This window comes from Lactuca saligna, chromosome 4 (assembly GCF_052625555.1).
Source record: "Lactuca saligna cultivar CGN05327 chromosome 4, ASM5262555v1, whole genome shotgun sequence".
In the NCBI taxonomy this organism is placed as follows: Eukaryota; Viridiplantae; Streptophyta; class Magnoliopsida; order Asterales; family Asteraceae; genus Lactuca; species Lactuca saligna.
In genome coordinates this window covers 170908428-170935382 of record NC_136420.1, presented here as the reverse complement: position 1 = coordinate 170935382, position 26955 = coordinate 170908428, and the positions used below count along the sequence as shown (strand labels likewise).

At 32.8% G+C, this 26955-nt stretch overlaps 4 protein-coding genes across 4 annotated transcripts; all 4 read right to left on the bottom strand.

Annotated features, from left to right (window-relative positions):
* Positions 1–11939: 11939 nt before the first annotated feature.
* On the bottom strand, positions 11940–13455 carry LOC145043074 (protein NEN1-like). The gene is made up of 2 exons (XM_078991616.1): positions 13083–13455; positions 11940–12222 (listed from the first exon to the last, which is right to left on the bottom strand). The coding sequence occupies exons 1-2, from the start codon at positions 13394–13396 to the stop codon at positions 11973–11975; spliced, it is 564 nt and encodes a 187-aa protein (XP_078847742.1). The 5' UTR covers positions 13397–13455; the 3' UTR covers positions 11940–11972.
* Positions 13456–14219: 764 nt separating this feature from the next.
* LOC145043075 (protein NEN1-like) lies at positions 14220–15749 on the bottom strand. The gene is made up of 2 exons (XM_078991617.1): positions 15377–15749; positions 14220–14502 (listed from the first exon to the last, which is right to left on the bottom strand). The coding sequence occupies exons 1-2, from the start codon at positions 15688–15690 to the stop codon at positions 14253–14255; spliced, it is 564 nt and encodes a 187-aa protein (XP_078847743.1). The 5' UTR covers positions 15691–15749; the 3' UTR covers positions 14220–14252.
* Positions 15750–16514: 765 nt separating this feature from the next.
* On the bottom strand, positions 16515–18047 carry LOC145043076 (protein NEN1-like). The gene is made up of 2 exons (XM_078991618.1): positions 17675–18047; positions 16515–16797 (listed from the first exon to the last, which is right to left on the bottom strand). Exons 1-2 carry the CDS (start codon positions 17986–17988, stop codon positions 16548–16550), a joined length of 564 nt encoding a protein of 187 aa, XP_078847744.1. The 5' UTR covers positions 17989–18047; the 3' UTR covers positions 16515–16547.
* A 765-nt stretch (positions 18048–18812) lies between these two features.
* On the bottom strand, positions 18813–25799 carry LOC145043073 (protein NEN1-like). Its single transcript, XM_078991615.1, has 6 exons — positions 25346–25799; positions 25095–25252; positions 22411–22457; positions 22224–22287; positions 19948–20336; positions 18813–19095 (listed from the first exon to the last, which is right to left on the bottom strand). The coding sequence occupies exons 1-6, from the start codon at positions 25623–25625 to the stop codon at positions 18846–18848; spliced, it is 1188 nt and encodes a 395-aa protein (XP_078847741.1). The 5' UTR covers positions 25626–25799; the 3' UTR covers positions 18813–18845.
* Between the last annotated feature and the right edge of the window lie 1156 nt (positions 25800–26955).

Genomic DNA, 26955 nt, shown 5'->3' with positions numbered 1-26955 from the left:
ATTTATCATGTTTTTCTGGGAACAAATTCCACAACATTTTTATTAAAAGAAGAACTCTGATTTTTATAAAGCATAAACAAAATCGGTCTTTTCTGGCCGTGAAAATGGGGATGTTACAGTTGGTATCAGAGCATTAGTTTAAGCGAACTAGGAATATGGATTTATTTCTATACTTAAACTTAGAATGCTAAGCGATGATTGTGAGGTATGAGCACTAGATTATTTTAGGGATTGTGCCTAAAGTGCTTCTATGTGCTAAATGCTTGTGCCTGATATGCTGTTATTTATTCGGATCTATGGTCTATTGCCGACCGGATCAGGAAACCTTATGTGTTTTGGATTCTAAGCGTTTAACTACGATATTAGAACTAGCATATAAACGTTTCGGAGTGATAAGGATGATTTAACCGTCAATCCTAAGTAAAGGTCTAGATTCACCTTATTCGGTGTATAGATCAAGATGGCAAGAACCCGTAGCAGAAACGTGAATGCAAATGGGAACCGAAACCATCCCCCAGTGATTGAGCAAATACCGGTTGTGGTAGCCGCTGCTGAGCCAATAACGATGGCCGAAGTGTAAGCAATGATCCGGGCGATGTTGGATCGTCAAATGGAGGAAACCAGACGTTTGCTCCAGCAAAATCGAGAGGAAGCGACTATTCATATCGAACGGCCCGAGTTGAATGAAGGGAAAACTGAGGAGGAGAACTACAGTGGGACTGTTGGTCAAGTCAACCCACCAATAGTTCGACAAAACAACCACGATGACGAAGTCGAGAGGAATGGATGCAAGTACAAGGATTTTCAGACTTGCAAGCCATCGACTTTCACTGGAAAGGAGGATCCGATCGGGGTCATGGATTGGATCTCGGAGATGGAATTAGCTTTCATGACGTGCGGTTGCAAGGGAAAACAACAGACCACATTTGCAGTGCGTCAGTTTCGAGGAGGCGCTGTATGTTGGTGGAATACCTTGGGGAAGACTCTGAGCCCCAATGAGCCCCTGCAACTGACATGGGCAGAATTTCTGGTGCAATTCAAACGTAGGTACTGCTCAGCCCAAAATCTGCTCGAACTAGAAAACCAATTCCTTACCTTGAAGAAAGGAAGCATGTTTGTTGATGAATACACCAACAACTTCATAGAGAAAATGGAGTTCGCATTACGTCTTGTTCCGGATAAGCTGACGAAAGTTGACAAGTATGCAAAAGGACTTCCATGGGAGTATGTGGTGCCAGTGCGTCAGGCACCTACCTTGGAGGCAGCTATCTGGGCTGCCAAGTTGGTTGAGGAGATGATCAAGGGAAGAGCCGCCAACAAGACCGAGGTTGGCGAAAAGAGAAAGTTTGAGGGGTCTGCGAAGCCCGATGAGAAAAGCAAGTCCAGTACAAGGAAGTTTAAAGGAGGAGGGAGTGAAGAAAGATGGTGCGAGAAGTGCAAAAAGAAACACTCTGGAAAATGCGGTGAGGAGGTGACTTGTTTCAAGTGTGGGGATCATGGGCATTATGCCAACGAGTGTAAATTCAACAAAAGGGTGTGTTTTGAATGTAACGAGGAAGGGCACTTCAAACAAGATTGCCCAAAGAGAGAAGGGGCTACAAAGCCAAATGTGCCGCCAAAACCAAAGGCAAGAGCATTTCAAATGATCATTGACGAAGCAGCTGACGATGCAAGGAATCAGGAGTAAGGATGGATATATAGAGATCGAGTTATGAAGAAGCCATATAGATAGTGTCACATGATGTAGCCTATTAGAGGTATAATCTAGGGTGAACTTGAACACCCATGAAATCGTTTCAAGTAATAAAATAAAACCTTTGTTTTGTTATCTGATGTGTTGAATGATTGTGTGATTTGTTGCATGGTGACTTGGGAAACTGCGGGACAATACTTGGGACGAGTATGAGTAGGTGTGAATGGTAGTAGAGGCCTATACTACCGGAAGCACAGGACTCACACTTAGATCAGGGAAAGTCACAAGGTTACCAAGAAGCTAGTAATTGATTTCGTTTTATTCAAGTATGTCGTTACCATCGTTTCGGTAATATCTAAAAAGATTGTTGATATTCCGACCCCAGTGGTCATATCAAATTGAGTCTGACTACGATGAGTATGTTACATGGTTCAGAGAGCCAAGTTGGATGTAGCGTCCGAATTAAACCCAACGATTGAAATCAAAGCGATCAATAGAAGTACCGCGCTCATTGTTAAAGAAGTTGGTAGCTAGAAATGCTACATGTTAAAGTGTGATTATATCACATTAGAACATGAAGGAATGCATAGTCTGTTTTAGAATTTAACTCTAAGAGACCTGAGTCTAAACATGAAACACATGATGATAGATCATAATTTGGAGTCTAACCTGAGGCAGAGAGCAGGTGCACGATTAAATACTGCTTACAGTCAATAAGTCTAAGAGATAGACTTGAAGGAATATAGAAGTTATAATTATTACCTAGGATTAAGAGATAACGTATGGAGTCATTATACTGCCCTTTTTCGTTGATGATTACGGGACGTAATCATCCTAAGGGGGAGATAACTGTAACGCCCGTAGATCCGGGATAGTCAATTTAGAGACAATAAGTGTCGAAAATGACTTTTCGACAAAATATTATTTAGAATAAATAATCTTAACCAAGTTGTAGAATATGTTACAAGGTTTCCGTACATATAAAGAACACCGAAATCCGAGTTATAACGAAGAAGTTATGACTCGTTGAAGTTTCGCGACGGAATCGGTACGATACCGGGAAGCGTAAATAGTGAATTTACGATAGAGCGAGATTTAGCCTTAGCAATCTAAACGAAAGTCGTAGAATATGCTAACTAAGAACATCGATAAAAAGAACGCCCAAATCTGACTTCGTATGAAGAAGTTATGATTTTTCGAAGTTTCGGATTAGTAGTGTACAGCCCGAAATTCGAATATTAGATCGAGCGGTTTTTAGCCGACACAACCTGAATGAGAATCGAAGATCTCGTTAAGAGTAGCGTAACGAGAAAAAGACGGACGAAAACGGACGTCGGATGAAGAAGTTATAAGGATTTAACGGACCAATCATGTCTCGGCCTGTCAATAATATAAAATTTAAAATCGAATCAAAAATAATTGAGGGAGTCTCAACGAAAGTTGTAGAGTACGTTCCCACCTTCGCGTGGATATAAAGAACGTCGAAAACGGAGCTCGTATGTGAAAGTTACGATTTTTAGAAGTTGAGAGTGCAATTTGCGAAGCTGGTGATGACGTGGCAAGATCCTAGCCTTCCCTTGCTCCCCACGGTCTCGCATCCGATGACCGACGCATCGCCCTTTGCTTTACGCCCCGCGTCCGAGTTCGGTACGCCCCGCATCCGAGTTCGGTACGCCCAGCGTACCTCGGTTCTTATCCATCCAAGTCCAAAGTGCGAGCCAGCTGGTGCGAGCTGGCAACCCTATCCGGAGTTACGCCCAGCGTAACCGAAGGCTACGCCCAATGTAGTCCGAAGTCAGGCGCCTATAAAATCCATGCGAGATGTTCCGGATTTCTCACTCATTTCCACCTTCTTTCTCTCACTACTTTCTCTCTCTAAGTGCTATAAACCCCCCTAAGCCCTAGATAAAACCCCTAGCCCCCGAGGGAAGCCCCGAGGCTCCCGGAGTCCCAAGAAAAAGTGTCTTTTGGTTTCGAAATGCTGCTCCAATTAAGTTCCGGTTTTCGATAAAATTCGCTGTTTTATCGAAGGAAATTGTTTTGAGAGTATCGAAGCGCTGTTCGAGTACTAAGTCACCACCTTTCAAGTGAGTGCATGGTCCCTTTCATCTTACACATAGATATGAAGTATTTTATTATACATTACGTGCTATGTGCGCATATTGTCTGAATACTTGCTGTCTATGCTGGTGAAAGATTTTTATACATGTTTTAAATGATGTAAACTGTATAAAGTATTTTATATCTACAAAATATGTTGGGTAAAACATGGGTAGATGAATGATGAGGGATAAAAGCTGAAATAGAGGAACATTAGTAGCATGGACCTAGTGCCCTATAGGTATACATTGGCAGCAGTGGACCTAGTACCCTATAGATGAGCACTGGCAGCTGCGCCACAACCCGTAGATGTTTCAGATCTACGGTAAACGTCCTAGCAGCTGCGCTCTAAGGACAGTATAGGCAGCTGCGCCTAATAGGGAGCCTTATGACTATGACAGTAGCGTTTAAAGGTCAATACTAGCAGAAGCGCCTCATAGAAAATGTCCCAATTCTGGCAGCTGCGCCTAAGTGACCAGATTAGCCGCTGCGCTTGACCAATGTGACATTGGCAACAATGGACTTCATGTTATTTCCGTAGGATGATCCTTAGGAATTAATGAATGAGAAATAGTTGATTCTTAGGGTAGATCCTTAAGAATAAAGAAGATAATGGGGATGGGTAATTGGGTTGATTGTTTGATTGTTTAAACATAATAATTATATTATTGTGGGTTGAAAACCCTCTGTACTCACCAGGTTTCCCAACCTGACCCACTCAGTTTATTTATATCACAGGTGTTGATATGAAGTCACATTACACTGAGAGATTTAAAGAGATGTAGATCACTAGTGTAAATAAATGTAAGTTATGTTTATGCTTATGTTTCTGTATTAACGATGACATCCCAAACGTTTTGAAACGAATAAATATGTTTCATCGAAAATGTTTTAATAACGTATTTATCATGTTTTTCTGGGAACAAATTCCACAACATTTTTATTAAAAGAAGAACTCTGATTTTTATAAAGCATAAACAAAATCGGTCTTTTCTGGCCGTGAAAATGGGGATGTTACAGTTGGTATCAGAGCATTAGTTTAAGCGAACTAGGAATATGGATTTATTTCTATACTTAAACTTAGAATGCTAAGCGATGATTGTGAGGTATGAGCACTAGATTATTTTAGGGATTGTGCCTAAAGTGCTTCTATGTGCTAAATGCTTGTGCCTGATATGCTGTTATTTATTCGGATCTATGGTCTATTGCCGACCGGATCAGGAAACCTTATGTGTTTTGGATTCTAAGCGTTTAACTACGATATTAGAACTAGCATATAAACGTTTCGGAGTGATAAGGATGATTTAACCGTCAATCCTAAGTAAAGGTCTAGATTCACCTTATTCGGTGTATAGATCAAGATGGCAAGAACCCGTAGCAGAAACGTGAATGCAAATGGGAACCGAAACCATCCCCCAGTGATTGAGCAAATACCGGTTGTGGTAGCCGCTGCTGAGCCAATAACGATGGCCGAAGTGTAAGCAATGATCCGGGCGATGTTGGATCGTCAAATGGAGGAAACCAGACGTTTGCTCCAGCAAAATCGAGAGGAAGCGACTATTCATATCGAACGGCCCGAGTTGAATGAAGGGAAAACTGAGGAGGAGAACTACAGTGGGACTGTTGGTCAAGTCAACCCACCAATAGTTCGACAAAACAACCACGATGACGAAGTCGAGAGGAATGGATGCAAGTACAAGGATTTTCAGACTTGCAAGCCATCGACTTTCACTGGAAAGGAGGATCCGATCGGGGTCATGGATTGGATCTCGGAGATGGAATTAGCTTTCATGACGTGCGGTTGCAAGGGAAAACAACAGACCACATTTGCAGTGCGTCAGTTTCGAGGAGGCGCTGTATGTTGGTGGAATACCTTGGGGAAGACTCTGAGCCCCAATGAGCCCCTGCAACTGACATGGGCAGAATTTCTGGTGCAATTCAAACGTAGGTACTGCTCAGCCCAAAATCTGCTCGAACTAGAAAACCAATTCCTTACCTTGAAGAAAGGAAGCATGTTTGTTGATGAATACACCAACAACTTCATAGAGAAAATGGAGTTCGCATTACGTCTTGTTCCGGATAAGCTGACGAAAGTTGACAAGTATGCAAAAGGACTTCCATGGGAGTATGTGGTGCCAGTGCGTCAGGCACCTACCTTGGAGGCAGCTATCTGGGCTGCCAAGTTGGTTGAGGAGATGATCAAGGGAAGAGCCGCCAACAAGACCGAGGTTGGCGAAAAGAGAAAGTTTGAGGGGTCTGCGAAGCCCGATGAGAAAAGCAAGTCCAGTACAAGGAAGTTTAAAGGAGGAGGGAGTGAAGAAAGATGGTGCGAGAAGTGCAAAAAGAAACACTCTGGAAAATGCGGTGAGGAGGTGACTTGTTTCAAGTGTGGGGATCATGGGCATTATGCCAACGAGTGTAAATTCAACAAAAGGGTGTGTTTTGAATGTAACGAGGAAGGGCACTTCAAACAAGATTGCCCAAAGAGAGAAGGGGCTACAAAGCCAAATGTGCCGCCAAAACCAAAGGCAAGAGCATTTCAAATGATCATTGACGAAGCAGCTGACGATGCAAGGAATCAGGAGTAAGGATGGATATATAGAGATCGAGTTATGAAGAAGCCATATAGATAGTGTCACATGATGTAGCCTATTAGAGGTATAATCTAGGGTGAACTTGAACACCCATGAAATCGTTTCAAGTAATAAAATAAAACCTTTGTTTTGTTATCTGATGTGTTGAATGATTGTGTGATTTGTTGCATGGTGACTTGGGAAACTGCGGGACAATACTTGGGACGAGTATGAGTAGGTGTGAATGGTAGTAGAGGCCTATACTACCGGAAGCACAGGACTCACACTTAGATCAGGGAAAGTCACAAGGTTACCAAGAAGCTAGTAATTGATTTCGTTTTATTCAAGTATGTCGTTACCATCGTTTCGGTAATATCTAAAAAGATTGTTGATATTCCGACCCCAGTGGTCATATCAAATTGAGTCTGACTACGATGAGTATGTTACATGGTTCAGAGAGCCAAGTTGGATGTAGCGTCCGAATTAAACCCAACGATTGAAATCAAAGCGATCAATAGAAGTACCGCGCTCATTGTTAAAGAAGTTGGTAGCTAGAAATGCTACATGTTAAAGTGTGATTATATCACATTAGAACATGAAGGAATGCATAGTCTGTTTTAGAATTTAACTCTAAGAGACCTGAGTCTAAACATGAAACACATGATGATAGATCATAATTTGGAGTCTAACCTGAGGCAGAGAGCAGGTGCACGATTAAATACTGCTTACAGTCAATAAGTCTAAGAGATAGACTTGAAGGAATATAGAAGTTATAATTATTACCTAGGATTAAGAGATAACGTATGGAGTCATTATACTGCCCTTTTTCGTTGATGATTACGGGACGTAATCATCCTAAGGGGGAGATAACTGTAACGCCCGTAGATCCGGGATAGTCAATTTAGAGACAATAAGTGTCGAAAATGACTTTTCGACAAAATATTATTTAGAATAAATAATATTAACCAAGTTGTAGAATATGTTACAAGGTTTCCGTACATATAAAGAACACCGAAATCCGAGTTATAACGAAGAAGTTATGACCCGTTGAAGTTTCGCGACGGAATCGGTACGATACCGGGAAGCGTAAATAGTGAATTTACGATAGAGCGAGATTTAGCCTTAGCAATCTAAACGAAAGTCGTAGAATATGCTAACTAAGAACATCGATAAAAAGAACGCCCAAATCTGACTTCGTATGAAGAAGTTATGATTTTTCGAAGTTTCGGATTAGTAGTGTACAGCCCGAAATTCGAATATTAGATCGAGCGGTTTTTAGCCGACACAACCTGAATGAGAATCGAAGATCTCGTTAAGAGTAGCGTAACGAGAAAAAGACGGACGAAAACGGACGTCGGATGAAGAAGTTATAAGGATTTAACGGACCAATCATGTCTCGGCCTGTCAATAATATAAAATTTAAAATCGAATCAAAAATAATTGAGGGAGTCTCAACGAAAGTTGTAGAGTACGTTCCCACCTTCGCGTGGATATAAAGAACGTCGAAAACGGAGCTCGTATGTGAAAGTTACGATTTTTAGAAGTTGAGAGTGCAATTTGCGAAGCTGGTGATGACGTGGCAAGATCCTAGCCTTCCCTTGCTCCCCACGGTCTCGCATCCGATGACCGACGCATCGCCCTTTGCTTTACGCCCCGCGTCCGAGTTCGGTACGCCCCGCATCCGAGTTCGGTACGCCCAGCGTACCTCGGTTCTTATCCATCCAAGTCCAAAGTGCGAGCCAGCTGGTGCGAGCTGGCAACCCTATCCGGAGTTACGCCCAGCGTAACCGAAGGCTACGCCCAACGTAGTCCGAAGTCAGGCGCCTATAAAATCCATGCGAGATGTTCCGGATTTCTCACTCATTTCCACCTTCTTTCTCTCACTACTTTCTCTCTCTAAGTGCTATAAACCCCCCTAAGCCCTAGATAAAACCCCTAGCCCCCGAGGGAAGCCCCGAGGCTCCCGGAGTCCCAAGAAAAAGTGTCTTTTGGTTTCGAAATGCTGCTCCAATTAAGTTCCGGTTTTCGATAAAATTCGCTGTTTTATCGAAGGAAATTGTTTTGAGAGTATCGAAGCGCTGTTCGAGTACTAAGTCACCACCTTTCAAGTGAGTGCATGGTCCCTTTCATCTTACACATAGATATGAAGTATTTTATTATACATTACGTGCTATGTGCGCATATTGTCTGAATACTTGCTGTCTATGCTGGTGAAAGATTTTTATACATGTTTTAAATGATGTAAACTGTATAAAGTATTTTATATCTACAAAATATGTTGGGTAAAACATGGGTAGATGAATGATGAGGGATAAAAGCTGAAATAGAGGAACATTAGTAGCATGGACCTAGTGCCCTATAGGTATACATTGGCAGCAGTGGACCTAGTACCCTATAGATGAGCACTGGCAGCTGCGCCACAACCCGTAGATGTTTCAGATCTACGGTAAACGTCCTAGCAGCTGCGCTCTAAGGACAGTATAGGCAGCTGCGCCTAATAGGGAGCCTTATGACTATGACAGTAGCGTTTAAAGGTCAATACTAGCAGAAGCGCCTCATAGAAAATGTCCCAATTCTGGCAGCTGCGCCTAAGTGACCAGATTAGTAGCTACGCTTGACCAATGTGTCATTGGCAACAATGGACTTCATGTTATTTCCTTAGGATGATCCTTAGGAATGAATGAATGAGAAACAGCTGATTCTTAGGGTAGATCCTTAAGAATAAAGAAGATAATGGGGATGGGTAATTGGGTTGATTGTTTGATTGTTTAAACATAATAATTATATTATTGTGGGTTGAAAACCCTATGTACTCACCAGGTTTCCCAACCTGACCCACTCAGTTTATTTATATAACAGGTGTTGATATGAAGTCACATTACACTGAGAGATTTAAAGAGATGTAGATCACTAGTGTAAATAAATGTAAGTTCTGTTTATGCTTATGTTTCTGTATTAACGATGACATCCCAAATGTTTTGAAACGAATAAATATGTTTCTTCGAAAATGTTTTAATAACGTATTTATCATGTTTTTCTGGGAACAAATTCCGCAACAATATTATTAAAAGAAGAACTCTGATTTTTATAAAGTATAGACAAAATCGGTCTTTTCTGGCCGTGAAAATGGGGATGTCACATGATGCCATAAAAGTCCATTGCATCATGCTCGTGACCATGACTACTGAACTCCAAAAGTCCTATGAGGACTTCTATCCCTACGAAATGCACCAGGATTTACTAGACAGGTACCACCAAAGTGCCAAGCATGAGAGGTACGAGATCATCACTTCGATGATCACGACCAAGATAAGGGACAAAAAGTCTATCACTGCTCATCTGCAGAAAATGCAAAGATATGTCGGCCGCCTGCAGAATTTAAATGTTGCCTTCGATGAAGAGCTGTCGATTGATATTATTCTTAACTCCTTGCCTCCTTGCTACAACCAGTTCTGCATGACCTACTACATGAAAAAAGAGAAGGCCACGTTGAGCAAGCTTCAAGGACTGTTGAGGACTGCTGAGAGAAACCTCAAGGACAAATCTGTTGCACCAACTCCTACTGCTACTGTTGCCCCAGTCTTGGTTATTGGGCAAGAGAAGGGTAAGAAAAGGAAGGCTCCTTCAAAGATCCACCATAAGGGAAAGTCTCATGATGACACTTCTTCTAGTGGAACCAAGGATGGTCCCGTTGCACCCACCTCAAACCCGAAGGATGCAGAGTGCTACTAATGTCATGACAAAGGGAATTGGAAACAAAGTTGCCTGAAATATCTGCAAGATATCAAGGATGGAAACATGAAGTCGTCCTTCGCAAGGCCGAAGAAGAAATAGGGATGTGGGGCATGGGAAGATAAAAGTTTTTATATAGAAAAAATAAGATTTTTATGTGAAAATATGTTTTTTTTTGTATAAATATAAGTTTTAAAGAAAAAACATATTAGAAACAAAATTTTGAGAAAAAAAAAGTTGTAAAGAAAACTAAAGTTAGGATGAATTCATAATAAAAATCCTAAAATTTGGGCAAAAACGGTAAATTTTGGACCAAATTTGTAAAAAAAATTAATAATTTGGGCCAAAAGTGAAAATTTTTGACCAAATTTGTAATAAAATTTGAAATATGGGCCGAAAATATAATTTTTGAAAGTTGGATAACCTGTTGACCGGGTCAAAGGGTTAAATTGAATACGATTACCGGTATTTGGGACTTAATTGAATAAAAAAAATATATAAGGGCTAAATCGATTATGAAGCCAATATGTAGCGACTTTATTGCAGTTTTCTCTATATATTTATTTTAGTTAATGTTATTATTATTATTGTTGTTGTTAATTTAACCCTTAACATCTATATAATGATTTTTATTTAAATTAATTAACCTGTCAAACTTATAAAACTTAGTCTTTAATTATATAATTTCTCGTTATAATTTATCAATCATATTTCGAAATCATTAAATGGAAACGAAAGTTACAATTCACCCCACTTGAACTGGATTTTGTCTCGAAATCTGCCACGACTATCTCAAAGAATACAAATTAGAGGCAACACTTTTAGTGAATCAACAAAAGGGTTCTCTAGATATACCCATCACCCTATCAATGGATAACTCAACACATAACATCCTATAGCACACAATCTAAAACCTGACGGGCTCCACCCCATCATGAGTAAAATAATCTCAATCTATAAATCTACACATTCTGGTGGAGCACCAACTAATTCCAACTATATCACTTTATCCCCATACTTAAAGAAATATATCATCGAACACTTATTTACTTCTACACTTGCGATGATGCTTGATTACAATATAAGACAGGGAAATCATGCATACCCTTTCTGAAACTAGCCTACAATTACCTATCTATGGCAATAGATAACCGATTTATATTGTGAGGTAACCAAGTTCCAACATTCCAATACACGGCCCGGTGATCCAAATATTTCCTCACAAACATATATGACACTCCCATATTGATCCATTGTAAAGACAAGTTCCCAGTATTTCCTATAAGTTAACTTCAATACACAACCCGAGTTGTTCATATGCTCCCTTTCAAAGATACTTAACGCTCCGAAGGGGAACTTACTTAACAGATCTCATATGTCGCAAGGACACCTCATGCATCACTTCTGAAGATACTCAAAGTTTTCTCGACTTCAACTTATGTGTTGTTGGGTTGTTGTGTTTTAACCTATTTTCCAGGAAGTATAAAAATGTGAAATAGATTCCAACCAAATTTAACGAGTTCATAGACTAGGGTTTGCACAATTTTTAAGTTGAGAAAGAGATTGGGATTTCGATTTCAAGCTTCTAATTCTAATTTAAGTCGTAATCTCTAACCTAAGTTAAATAAAAATAAAACACACTTCTTTTAAGTTTTAAAATATACATATGTTATACACACTTCTTTTAAGTTAAATAAAAATAAAACACACTTCTTTTAAGTTATACATATGTTGGGTCGGATTTTTTTGTTTGGTTTATACATTAGGTTTGTTCGGTTTTTTTTGGTCGGCTTGTAAAGTTGATAACAATAGTCTCTTGAGGATATATAAACACAAGTATAGAACAATAGCAATAATAATCCTAACATTAGTATTTAGTAATGAACAATTAACTTCTTGGCCACTAAACGGATTCCAGCATTTCCTGGATAGTTATACGGTTCTAAACACAAGTTAGCGTCCACAAAGCCACCGGGACAAAACAACCAATCCAATTCTGCCACATCATAACTACTATTTGAAACCAGTTGTGGTGTAGACAAAGACGATGATGATGATGATGATGACTCCTTTTGGTATATCTCTGTCATCCACCCTCTACTATCTCCATGTTCAGTCCTTAAGCTGTACAAATTACAAATTACTCATACTAATAATTCAAATACAATCATAGTTTTTTATTTTTATTAAAACAAGGACTGTATATATATATATATATATATATATATATATATATATATATACACATATATATATATATATATATATATATATATATATATATATATATATATATATATGGTTGGGTTCAACAAGGAACCATTTTAAACCTTATAACCAACGAACTAATCTTTTCTCAACTTTTAGAGCAATTTTTTCATCAAACAAAAATCTGAATATATAGATATTCATAACTATTTATCCTCCATCCATTGATATCAAATTTGATAAATAAAAAAATTAATCTGTTTAGATTCACACTGTGAATTTGTTTAAATTCACATTGTGAATCTATGCAGATTAACCCTGTGAAATTTGTATAGATTCACACTATGAATTTGTGCAAATTTATATAGTGAATTTATACAAAATTAGTGATTTATACTGTAGATTCACAATGTGAATCCGAACATATAAAAGAAATAAAATAAAAAAATATATTAAATTTGATATCAATGGAAAGAAGATAAAAAGTTATGAATTTTTGTATTTTTATAATTTTATAATTTTTTTCGATGAATAATAAAATAAAAAGTTATGAATTTTTGTATTTTTATAATTTTTTTCGATAGATATATATATATATATATATATATATATATATATATATATATATATATATATATATATTCATTGTGACCCCTATTTCTACTTTAGTAGGTGTTAAAACTAACATGATTTTTTATTTATCATACATACTTTATAAAATAGCATCTTGCTTTTTGAAACGATTTCTCATTTTATAGGTTAGTCATAAAACTTACTTTAATCTAATGGTGGGTGAGTCATAAAACATTCTGTTAACAAGAGGTCTCCATTCAGAGTTGCAATCAAAACCTATGAATCTCTTAGTAATATTATCACATGCATCAAGTAGATCACATAGATTTGGAGAGTTTGCATCCACCACAAAACTTAAGAGTGGTCTTCCAGCATGATCGAGATATTTTGTGCTTAATCCAAACCGTATTCTCATCGAATCACATCGGATCTGTAACGGGATGTCTTTATGAAGGATTTGTATTTTGTGGAACCTATGAAAATAGGGAGAAACGGATACTATAGTGATTGACGCCATGGAAACTTCATTATATGGAATGGCGTTATCAGATTCAACTAGAAATTGAATTTGTTCCCTTGGATTTATAGATTCCTGTGTGATTGATATGTTTGAGTGAGTTTGCATTATAACACGGAGATAATAATTGTGAAACACAACAACCCAACAACACATAAATTAACAACATTCCAATACACGGCCTGGTGATCCAACTATTTCCTCACAAACATATATGACACTCCCATATTGATCCATTGTAAAGACAAGTTCCCAGTATTTCCTATAAGTTAACTTCAATACACAACCCGAGTTGTTCATATGCTCCTTTCAAAGATACTTAACGCTCCGAAGGGGAACTTACTTAACAGATCTCATATGTCGCAAGGACACCTCATGCATCACTTCTGAAGATACTCAAAGTTTTCTCGACTTCAACCTATGTGTTGTTGGGTTGTTGTGTTTTAACCTATTTTCCAGGAAGTATAAAAATGTGAAATAGATTCCAACCAAATTTAACGAGTTCATAGACTAGGGTTTGCACAATTTTTAAGTTGAGAAAGAGATTGGGATTTCCATTTCAAGCTTCTAATTCTAATTTAAGTCGTAATCTCTAACCTAAGTTAAATAAAAATGAAACACACTTCTTTTAAGTTTTAAAATATACATATGTTATACACACTTCTTTTAAGTTAAATAAAAATAAAACACACTTCTTTTAAGTTATACATATGTTGGGTCGGATTTTTTTGTTTGGTTTATACATTAGGTTTGTTCGGTTTTTTTTGGTCGGCTTGTAAAGTTGATAACAGTAGTCTCTTGACGATATATAAACACAAGTATAGAACAATAGCAATAATAATCCTAACATTAGTATTTAGTAATGAACAATTAACTTCTTGGCCACTAAACGGATTCCAGCATTTCCTGGATAGTTATACGGTTCTAAACACAAGTTAGCGTCCACAAAGCCACCGGGACAAAACAACCAATCCAATTCTGCCACATCATAACTACTATTTGAAACCAGTTGTGGTATAGACAAAGACGATGATGATGATGATGATGACTCCTTTTGGTATATCTCTGTCATCCATCCTCTACTATCTCCATGTTCAGTCCTTAAGCTGTACAAATTACAAATTACTCATACTAATAATTCAAATATAATCATAGTTTTTTATTTTTATTAAAACAAGTACTATATATATATATATATATATATATATATATATATATATATATATATATATATATATATATATATATATGGTTGTGTTCAACAAGGAACCATTTTAAACCTTATAACCAAGGAACTAATCTTTTCTCAACTTTTAGAGAAATTTTTTCATCAAACAAAAATCTGAATATATAAACATTCATAACTATTTATCCTCCATCCATTGATATCAAATTTGATAAAAAAAAAATTAATCTGTTTAGATTTACACTGTGAATTTGTTTAAATTCACATTGTGAATCTATGCAGATTAACCCTGTGAAATTTGTACTGTGAAATTTGTATAGATTCACACTATGAATTTGTGCAAATTTATATAGTGAATTTATACAAAATTAGTGATTTATAGTGTAGATTCACAATGTGAATCCGAACATATAAAAGAAATAAAATAAAAAAATATATTAAATTTGATATCAATGGAAAGAAGATAAAAAGTTATGAATTTTTGTATTTTTATAATTTTATAATTTTTTTCGATAAATAATAAAATAAAAAGTTATGAATTTTTGTATTTTTATAATTTTTTTCGATATATATATATATATATATATATATATATAATATATATATATATATATATATATATATATATATATATATATATATATATATATATATATATATTCATTGTGACCCCTATTTCTACTTTAGTAGGTGTTAAAACTAACATGATTTTTTATTTATCATACATACTTTATAAAATAGCATCTTGCTTTCTGAAACGATTTCTCATTTTATAGGTTAGTCATAAAACTTACTTTAATCTAATGGTGGGTGAGTCATAAAACATTCTGTTAACAAGAGGTCTCCATTCAGAGTTGCAATCAAAACCTATGAATCTCTTAGTAATATTATCACATGCATCAAGTAGATCACATAGATTTGGAGAGTTTGCATCCACCACAAAACTTAAGAGTGGTCTTCCAGCATGATCGAGATATTTTGTGCTTAATCCAAACCGTATTCTCATCGAATCACATCGGATCTGTAACGGGATGTCTTTATGAAGGATTTGTATTTTGTGGAACCTATGAAAATAGGGAGAAACGGATACTATAGTGATTGACGCCATGGAAACTTCATTATATGGAATGGCGTTATCAGATTCAACTAGAAATTGAATTTGTTCCCTTGGATTTATAGATTCCTGTGTGATTGATATGTTTGAGTGAGTTTGCATTATAACACGGAGATAATAATTGTGAAACACAACAACCCAACAACACATAAATTAACAACATTCCAATACACGGCCTGGTGATCCAACTATTTCCTCACAAACATATATGACACTCCCATATTGATCCATTGTAAAGACAAGTTCCCAGTATTTCCTATAAGTTAACTTCAATACACAACCCGAGTTGTTCATATGCTCCCTTTCAAAGATACTTAACGCTCCGAAGGGGAACTTACTTAACAGATCTCATATGTCGCAAGGACACCTCATGCATCACTTCTGAAGATACTCAAAGTTTTCTCGACTTCAACCTATGTGTTGTTGGGTTGTTGTGTTTTAACCTATTTTCCAGGAAGTATAAAAATGTGAAATAGATTCCAACCAAATTTAACGAGTTCATAGACTAGGGTTTGCACAATTTTTAAGTTGAGAAAGAGATTGGGATTTCCATTTCAAGCTTCTAATTCTAATTTAAGTCGTAATCTCTAACCTAAGTTAAATAAAAATGAAACACACTTCTTTTAAGTTTTAAAATATACATATGTTATACACACTTCTTTTAAGTTAAATAAAAATAAAACACACTTCTTTTAAGTTATACATATGTTGGGTCGGATTTTTTTGTTTGGTTTATACATTAGGTTTGTTCGGTTTTTTTTGGTCGGCTTGTAAAGTTGATAACAGTAGTCTCTTGACGATATATAAACACAAGTATAGAACAATAGCAATAATAATCCTAACATTAGTATTTAGTAATGAACAATTAACTTCTTGGCCACTAAACGGATTCCAGCATTTCCTGGATAGTTATACGGTTCTAAACACAAGTTAGCGTCCACAAAGCCACCGGGACAAAACAACCAATCCAATTCTGCCACATCATAACTACTATTTGAAACCAGTTGTGGTATAGACAAAGACGATGATGATGATGATGATGACTCCTTTTGGTATATCTCTGTCATCCATCCTCTACTATCTCCATGTTCAGTCCTTAAGCTGTACAAATTACAAATTACTCATACTAATAATTCAAATATAATCATAGTTTTTTATTTTTATTAAAACAAGTACTATATATATATATATATATATATATATATATATATATATATATATATATATATATATATATATATATATATGGTTGTGTTCAACAAGGAACCATTTTAAACCTTATAACCAAGGAACTAATCTTTTCTCAACTTTTAGAGAAATTTTTTCATCAAACAAAAATCTGAATATATAAACATTCATAACTATTTATCCTCCATCCATTGATATCAAATTTGATAAAAAAAAAATTAATCTGTTTAGATTTACACTGTGAATTTGTTTAAATTCACATTGTGAATCTATGCAGATTAACCCTGTGAAATTTGTACTGTGAAATTTGTATAGATTCACACTATGAATTTGTGCAAATTTATATAGTGAATTTATACAAAATTAGTGATTTATAGTGTAGATTCACAATGTGAATCCGAACATATAAAAGAAATAAAATAAAAAAATATATTAAATTTGATATCAATGGAAAGAAGATAAAAAGTTATGAATTTTTGTATTTTTATAATTTTATAATTTTTTTCGATAAATAATAAAATAAAAAGTTATGAATTTTTGTATTTTTATAATTTTTTTCGATATATATATATATATATATATATATATATATATATACATATATATATATATATATATATATATATATATATATATATATATATATATATATATATTCATTGTGACCCCTATTTCTACTTTAGTAGGTGTTAAAACTAACATGATTTTTTATTTATCATACATACTTTATAAAATAGCATCTTGCTTTCTGAAACGATTTCTCATTTTATAGGTTAGTCATAAAACTTACTTTAATCTAATGGTGGGTGAGTCATAAAACATTCTGTTAACAAGAGGTCTCCATTCAGAGTTGCAATCAAAACCTATGAATCTCTTAGTAATATTATCACATGCATCAAGTAGATCACATAGATTTGGAGAGTTTGCATCCACCACAAAACTTAAGAGTGGTCTTCCAGCATGATCGAGATATTTTGTGCTTAATCCAAACCGTATTCTCATCGAATCACATCGGATCTGTAACGGGATGTCTTTATGAAGGATTTGTATTTTGTGGAACCTATGAAAATAGGGAGAAACGGATACTATAGTGATTGACGCCATGGAAACTTCATTATATGGAATGGCGTTATCAGATTCAACTAGAAATTGAATTTGTTCCCTTGGATTTATAGATTCCTGTGTGATTGATATGTTTGAGTGAGTTTGCATTATAACACGGAGATAATAATTGTGAAACACAACAACCCAACAACACATAAATTAACAACATTCCAATACACGGCCTGGTGATCCAACTATTTCCTCACAAACATATATGACACTCCCATATTGATCCATTGTAAAGAGAAGTTCCCAGTATTTCCTATAAGTTAACTTCAATACACAACCCGAGTTGTTCATATGCTCCCTTTCAAAGATACTTAACGCTCCGAAGGGGAACTTACTTAACAGATCTCATATGTCGCAAGGACACCTCATGCATCACTTCTGAAGATACTCAAAGTTTTCTCGACTTCAACCTATGTGTTGTTGGGTTGTTGTGTTTTAACCTATTTTCCAGGAAGTATAAAAATGTGAAATAGATTCCAACCAAATTTAACGAGTTCATAGACTAGGGTTTGCACAATTTTTAAGTTGAGAAAGAGATTGAGATTTCCATTTCAAGCTTCTAATTCTAATTTAAGTCGTAATCTCTAACCTAAGTTAAATAAAAATGAAACACACTTCTTTTAAGTTTTAAAATATACATATGTTATACACACTTCTTTTAAGTTAAATAAAAATAAAACACACTTCTTTTAAGTTATACATATGTTGGGTCGGATTTTTTTGTTTGGTTTATACATTAGGTTTGTTCGGTTTTTTTTGGTCGGCTTGTAAAGTTGATAACAGTAGTCTCTTGACGATATATAAACACAAGTATAGAACAATAGCAATAATAATCCTAACATTAGTATTTAGTAATGAACAATTAACTTCTTGGCCACTAAACGGATTCCAGCATTTCCTGGATAGTTATACGGTTCTAAACACAAGTTAGCGTCCACAAAGCCACCGGGACAAAACAACCAATCCAATTCTGCCACATCATAACTACTATTTGAAACCAGTTGTGGTATAGATAAAGACGATGATGATGATGATGATGACTCCTTTTGGTATATCTCTGTCATCCATCCTCTACTATCTCCATGTTCAGTCCTTAAGCTGTACAAATTACAAATTACTCATACTAATAATTCAAATATAATCATAGTTTTTTATTTTTATTAAAACAAGTACTATATATATATATATATATATATATATATATATATATATATATATATATATATATATATATATATATATATATATATGGTTGTGTTCAACAAGGAACCATTTTAAACCTTATAACCAAGGAACTAATCTTTTCTCAACTTTTAGAGATATTTTTTCAGCAAACAAAAATCTGAATATATAAACATTCATAACTATTTATCCTCCATCCATTGATATCAAATTTGATAAAAAAAAATTAATCTGTTTAGATTTACACTGTGAATTTGTTTAAATTCACATTGTGAATCTATGCAGATTAACCCTGTGAAATTTGTACTGTGAAATTTGTATAGATTCACACTATGAATTTGTGCAAATTTATATAGTGAATTTATACAAAATTAGTGATATATAGTGTAGATTCACAATGTGAATCCGAACATATAAAAGAAATAAAATAAAAAAATATATTAAATTTGATATCAATGGAAAGAAGATAAAAAGTTATGAATTTTTGTATTTTTATAATTTTATAATTTTTTTCGATAAATAATAAAATAAAAAGTTATGAATTTTTGTATTTTTATAATTTTTTTCGATATATATATATATATATATATATATATATATATATATATATATATATATATATATATATATATATTCATTGTGACCCCTATTTCTACTTTAGTAGGTGTTAAAACTAACATGATTTTTTATTTATCATACATACTTTATAAAATAGCATCTTGCTTTCTGAAACGATTTCTCATTTTATAGGTTAGTCAGAAAACTTACTTTAATCTAATGGTGGGTGAGTCATAAAACATTCTGTTAACAAGAGGTCTCCATTCAGAGTTGCAATCAAAACCTATGAATCTCTTAGTAATATTATCACATGCATCAAGTAGATCACATAGATTTGGAGAGTTTGCATCCACCACAAAACTTAAGCGTGGTCTTCCAGCATGATCGAGATATTTTGTGCTTAGTCCAAACCGTATTCTCATCGAATCACATCGGATCTGTAACGGGATGTCTTTATGATGGATTTGTATTTTGTGGAACCTGTGAAAATAGGGAGAAACGGATACTATAGTGATTGACGCCATGGAAACTTCATTATATGGAATGGCGTTATCAGATTCAACTGGAAATTGAATTTGTTCCCTTGGATTTATAGATTCCTGTGTGATTGATATGTTTGAGTGAGTTTGCATTATAACACGGAGATAATAATTGTGAAAACTTAGACAGTGTAGTTGGAAGTTAAAAAATCTTGTTTGTTAACAACAACAAATAAATAAATAAATAATAAAAAAATAAAAATTCAAACATTCCATACTGAATGCGAAGCCTTCTCTAGGGATGTTTTTATTCGGTGGGGAGGGAAGAGTGTTTTTTTTTCTTCCCTCCTTAAATGATATGTTATAATTATAAATTACTTTTATTATATCATCTTCAATAATTTTAATCTTTTAAAAAATTTTAGAATTTCAATTAATTTTTTAATCTATCCAAAAAGTAAACAATATTATTTGAAATACATTTAACATGTATTTTAAAAGAAAAGTAATATGCACATGTGCACTTTGTTTAAAGATATATCTTTATTTACTTACAATTTAGTTTTATGATTATTTTTATTTACTTATCAATTTAGTTTTATTGCTTTATCATTTATACACTATAACATGGATTAAAGACTCATTCTATTCCTTCAAGCCAACAAAATATGATAATAAAATATAATAGAAAAATATAATAATAAAATATAATTATCTATTGGGAAAATGATATGTGAGAGTAATTAATTTTCGTCTTGTTCAAATTTAAGCAATTTTATTTTTTTTATACACATGTTTACAAAAACATAAATTGTCAAAATATGAATATATATATATATATATATATATATATATATATATATATATATATATATATATATATATATATTATAAATTTCTTTAATTTCTTACAATACTTTTAAGATATTTTTTTCTAAAGGTTTTTCTAATAAAATGTTTTAAACTTTTCTTATATTTTTTAATACTTTTTTAATATTTTCATATAATTTTAATACAAGTGTTTTTAAACCAAATATTTTATAAATGTTTTAAAATTTTCTTCCAAGTTTTTAAGTTTTTTTTTACATGGTCATATAATTTTTTTTTTGTAACTTTCATACATTTATTTCTAAACTTTCTTTTATAATATTTTTAAAGTGTTTCATAGATTTGTATAACCATTTATTATTTTTTTATCATTTTAAAATACTTTCGTTAAATACTAGTTTAAAATATTGTATTAAAAAAAATTTAAAAGTTTATAAACTTCTAATTAAAAGGTATTAAAAAGTTGTAATATTTTAAAAACATTTACATTATAAAGTTTTTTTTTTGTTTTTTGATATGCTAAGTAACTTTTGCTTTTTATTTTTTTAAAAGATCATCAATACTTGTTGTTATATATTTAATTTATTTAATTTTATTGTTAAATACTATTACTTTAAAAATATTTTATATTCTTAAAAGACAAGAAATAATTTATAAGATGCTATGTAAAATATTTCAAAAAACAAAAACATATTTATTATTAAAAAATAAAGTTTAAAACTGATCAATATTTAGAAGATTTTGGATACTTTAAAAATAACATTTGAAAAAAAATATATAAACAAATATGAAAATAAAATCGTTATTAAAAGTGGGGAAAATGACTTATCAGAGTAATTACCTTTTCGTTTTGTTTATATTTAAACAACTTTCTTTGTATATATTTAATCATTTAACTTATTAATATATTCAAATATTATCATTGTAACCTGCTATAGCCGGTAATAATAGTAATATGTGAATACATATAACAAGTTATAAATAATCAAATATACACAAAATAAAGAAGTTGTCTTAATATGAACAAAACGACAAAAATAATTACCCTAATAAATTATTTTTCCATATCTATTTTATTAGTTTGCTTATTTCAGTACGTTATGATTCTATTCCATCATACCAAATAAACTCATAAACAGATTCATAGAGAAATTAATGTTTAATTCCTTGAGAAATTACCAAGAAAAGAACTGTCGCGCAACACTTGACAACTTCAAAATTCATTCGAACGTCGGCTAAACTCCTGAAAGTTGATGTTGAAGGAGAAGAGTTAAGATGATGATGTTTTTTATATGAAAATTTTACAAATTTTGAATTCTAAAATGTGGTGATGCATTATATATTTGTCGGTGGATAGGGAAATTACCTGTGTCTTTGTTCTCCAAGCTCAAAATAAGCAGCCAGACTATCCATCTGAACAAATAAAATCATGAGAAATAGTCTGAAACAAAAAATTTTGAAGAAAAAAATATCGATAAATTACAAAAAAAAAAGGCAATTTGTCTGTCTTTAAATACTTTTATGTGCAATAGATGTTTTATTAACACGTATGTAGATATGTATGTGTGTACATGATGGATGTGTGTCTACTTTTATGAACAAACAAACAAAAAAATTTAAATGATTCATCTTCATAACGAAAGTTAGAAAGTATAAAACTTTATTCCAATAATTTTGTTTTCTAATTGCAAACAAAATAGAATATTGTTGTAATTAGTTGTCTAAAATCGAAAGGGAAATGATTCGTACACAACAATTTTTATCCATCCACAAAAATTCATGTTTTATAGAGTTATACAATACAATACTTTAATAAATAAATAAATTGTTATGTATGGAAAAAAAATTAATGTGTAAGAATCAATTACCAAATCGAAACTTCATAATTTAAAACGAACATATTCAATATTTAATTTACTCATAATGACAGATAAAAATAAAAGGGAAATCATTGTAATGCAATTATTTATACGTGTTTTTGTACCAATGGGCGGATGCAAAAGCATTGAGAGGGGGGAAAGTGCCCCCAATGATCAGATTTTTTATATATTATTTATATATGATTTTGGATAAAAAAAAAAACTATATATCTAATGTCAGCTGCACTTAAAATTGGGCTAGGATAGGATCTTCAAAAAAATGAAACTTGGGGGCACAAATTATCATTCCTCTACAATTAATATGTTTCCTTTTACATCTAAATGATTCACGAGTCTTTCTATTATCATTGTGTTTCAAGATATATTATCTATATTGAACTACTTATTTATAAGATTTATAAAGATCGTTAAGGATAGATGATTTATCTTGAATAATATTTATTTGAACTCCCATATTTTCAACTTATTCTAATTAATTGTTTGATTAATTGAAATTTTTTCTATATAAGAACATTATTTCATGTTTGGTTACTCGTAATGAAAGAAAAAGTTAAATGATGAAATGTGTTCGGGGAAAGTAAATGTGAATATAATAATCAAGGGTTTGAAAGCCTAAAATGTATTTAGGTGATTTTTTTCAATTTTAACTTATACTTACATCTTTTTCATTCTATTTTCTTTATATTTCAAGAAAATATTCATGGTTGTATATTTTGAGCCAAATTATATGAAATAAAAGTTGTGACCTATCTAAATAAATTGCAAATGAAGCATCTTAATATCTTTGGCAATAAAAAAAATGTAAAAATTAGATTTTTGAATTCCATAAATTTTAATAGTCCAATATCTTTTAAAGTATTATCCAATATGCATAGGCAAATACAATTTACAATAAAAAAAATGAATCATAAATCATCGTTTCACAACACGTTAACATTCGATCTTCAATTTTTCATAATTGTCAATCCAATTTGCAACCATCGGTAAATAAATTCAACTTTATTAACTTTGTGAAAATTGATTAAAGTATATTGAAATTATATTTACAATTCGAGTATTTCATGAGCATCAAAAAGTCGACAATGCCATTATTATAATGCGTGAATTGAATATTTATAATTTTGTTATAGGTTTAATTGTATTCGTTGTTGGTTTTCTTTTCTTTTGTTTTTCTAATTATTGCTTGTTAAAATTTATTCGAGAAGCATCAAAGACAAAACTATTAAATATTTGGTAATACTTAGTGAATATATTTTTCATTTTTCTATTGTTCTATGAGTTCATACTAGGTAGTTTTATTGTTTCAATATTTCAATGTGAATTGATTATTTGATTGTTGTTTATTTCAAAATTCAAAATCAAGAATGTCTTTAAAAATAATTTGACTTTTTTGCTTATACAATTTCATTTAAATAGTGAACCATAATATATATATATATATATATATATATATATATATATATATATATATATATATATTATCGGTTTCATTTAAATAGTGAACCATATAATTTTACTTTCTAGACCCGCCATTGTTTTTAAGTGATGGTTATTCATTAAGAATAATGACTTAAAAGGGTAACATATTTTTCGATTTGTATACATTTGATCGCTGAGTTTTTTTTTTTTTTTTCGTCCACATTTACTCTTTTAACTTGTTAAACTGTAGACATTCAGTCCTTATGATCGATTACTCCAGGTTAGCTGAAAATAATGACTTATTAGGGTAATATATTTTCACATTTTCTACACGTTTAATCCTTAATATTTTTGTAAACATTTAATCGTTAATTATATTTCTTTTTTCTTTCAAAATAAATCTCTTTTTACTGTTTTACCCACCACCATTTAGCCCCCAAAAAAATTTCTCAAGAGAAAACATGTAGATCAACATGCCCTTCCCATTTACATCCTATTTTTCTTATCTATATTCTCTCTTCTCCACCCTCAATCTTTCTGGATAATTATCGTTTATCTATTTTCATCCATGTTTCTTTTCCGTATTGTTTGCATTTTGCACGTGCGTATCTCTTTGTGGTTTGATTACAAAATATAAGTTGAACCCAATAAATAAATTTCTAATTATAAAATTCAAATTTCGACGCTTCTAAAAATTCAATTTTTAAAGATGGCTTCATCAAAAGATTCCGGGAATCAGTAACTAACATACCTTCATGTCACCGGCTCTCCTCCCAAACCTCTGTGTCAGCAACGCCAATGAATCAATGGTTCCTTTGGGTTCCGGCGGCGGCCGATTTATCTGCGCATACGCCTCCCTTAACCTCACGCAATCAAACCTCAATATATTGTGACCCGCCCATACTCTTCCTGTTAAAGATTCAATTCACAATTCAGTTACCACTTTTATACAAAATTCTGTAGTATAAAGGGAGATTGGCTGATTGGGGATATCAATTTTACCATGTAAGATGTCGTAAACCCTATCTGCGATATCCGAAAAGGACGGGGCGGAGAAGACAGCGTCGGCGGTGATTCCATTGGATCGAACGAAGGAGTCAGAAATTAGAGAGCGATCGTGTGGTCTAACCAGTGTATCGAAGCTATCCAGCTCAATCAGCCTCTCAGGGCAAACTAAAATCGACCCAAATTCCAAAATTGCATGCGCCTCTCCGGGTCGGGTTGGGATAGTGGTTTCCAGATCGAAGAAAGCTATCTCCGATCGGTCTACGCTCGACGCCATATTGCAACTCTGTGTGTATGTGTGTGTCAGAGAGAGAGAGAGAGAGGGGGAGAGAGAAACGGAAGAATTAAGGCGCGATATCGGAGTTAAACATCAATGGCGATGTAGTGTGCGTGATCATGAATTCATGATCCTGATCCCCTGCTTTATATATAGAAAGCGGAAATACAAGTGGTTTAAGCTTTGGAGAAGAAACTTACTTTTGATAATGGAGTGTTCAATTATAAATAAAAAACTAAAAGTTTAAAAATTCTAACTTATAATTCGTTAATCGTTTAAGGTTTGTCAAACATGCACAAGGACTAAAATATGAATTTTTTTTTTTTTTTTTAAAATTCTTAAATGAACTTTTAATGAGTCGTGATTATTTTGTTTTAATGGAACTTATGACTTGTCATTCTTTTGGAAAAAAAAGTTAATAATAATGTGATCTTCTTAATGTTATCATGAGTTGAGCTTCTCATTTCCATTTTTATTCATGAAAACATAATTTTAAAGTGAAGATCTATTAATTCTTGTCATGTTTTAATAAAGGGCAAAAGGCACTTCGTTGCTAGAAAAAGATTAACCAACATAGGATTTGTTAGTAGCTTTTCTTATTCATTGGTCACTTTATCGAAAATTATTACTCCTTCGTCAACATTTTCTGTATTTTCTTTGACACGTATTCCATTCAAATCAAAAGGAGCTCCTTTATGCATAGTTGCCCAAAAAATATGTAAAAAATGAATCTGAAAAATGATAAATAATTCAACATTTCTTAAATTTCAATAATTTATTTCTTTCTCTTCTTAAAAAGTTTAAGATATTCCCGCTTAAAACATAGGAGCATTACCCCTACTAATAATCCTGATTGAAACCTCTATAATTTAAACTTTTAGACCTTCTCTATGTATGCTTACCCAATAAGTCATCATAGGAATGATTATTTTAGAAATACAATAATTAATTTTGACTAGAAAATGTAAATTACCTATTTTGTACTGCATAAAGAATCTAATGTTTATTTTTGAAAATTTTCCATCGTTTTGTATCTTTTTACCTATCAATAAATATTGATTCAAATTTCAGAGTTTAATTAAACTTTCATTGTGTTGTCTGTACAAGATTTTAAGTGTTTGACAAGAAAGTAAAAAAAAAATTTAAAATGTGAATATAAATAAGTTAGATCAATTACGTAGAATATTTCTACCAAATTTCAATAAAAGGTATTTTATTTTATTGAACAATTTTGAAACTAAATTAAAAACGAGTAGAAGAAGATGTTAAATAAGAAGGGAAATTGAGAAGTTACCTAGAAACGAAGGAAAGTTTAAAGTGAAAAAGAGAA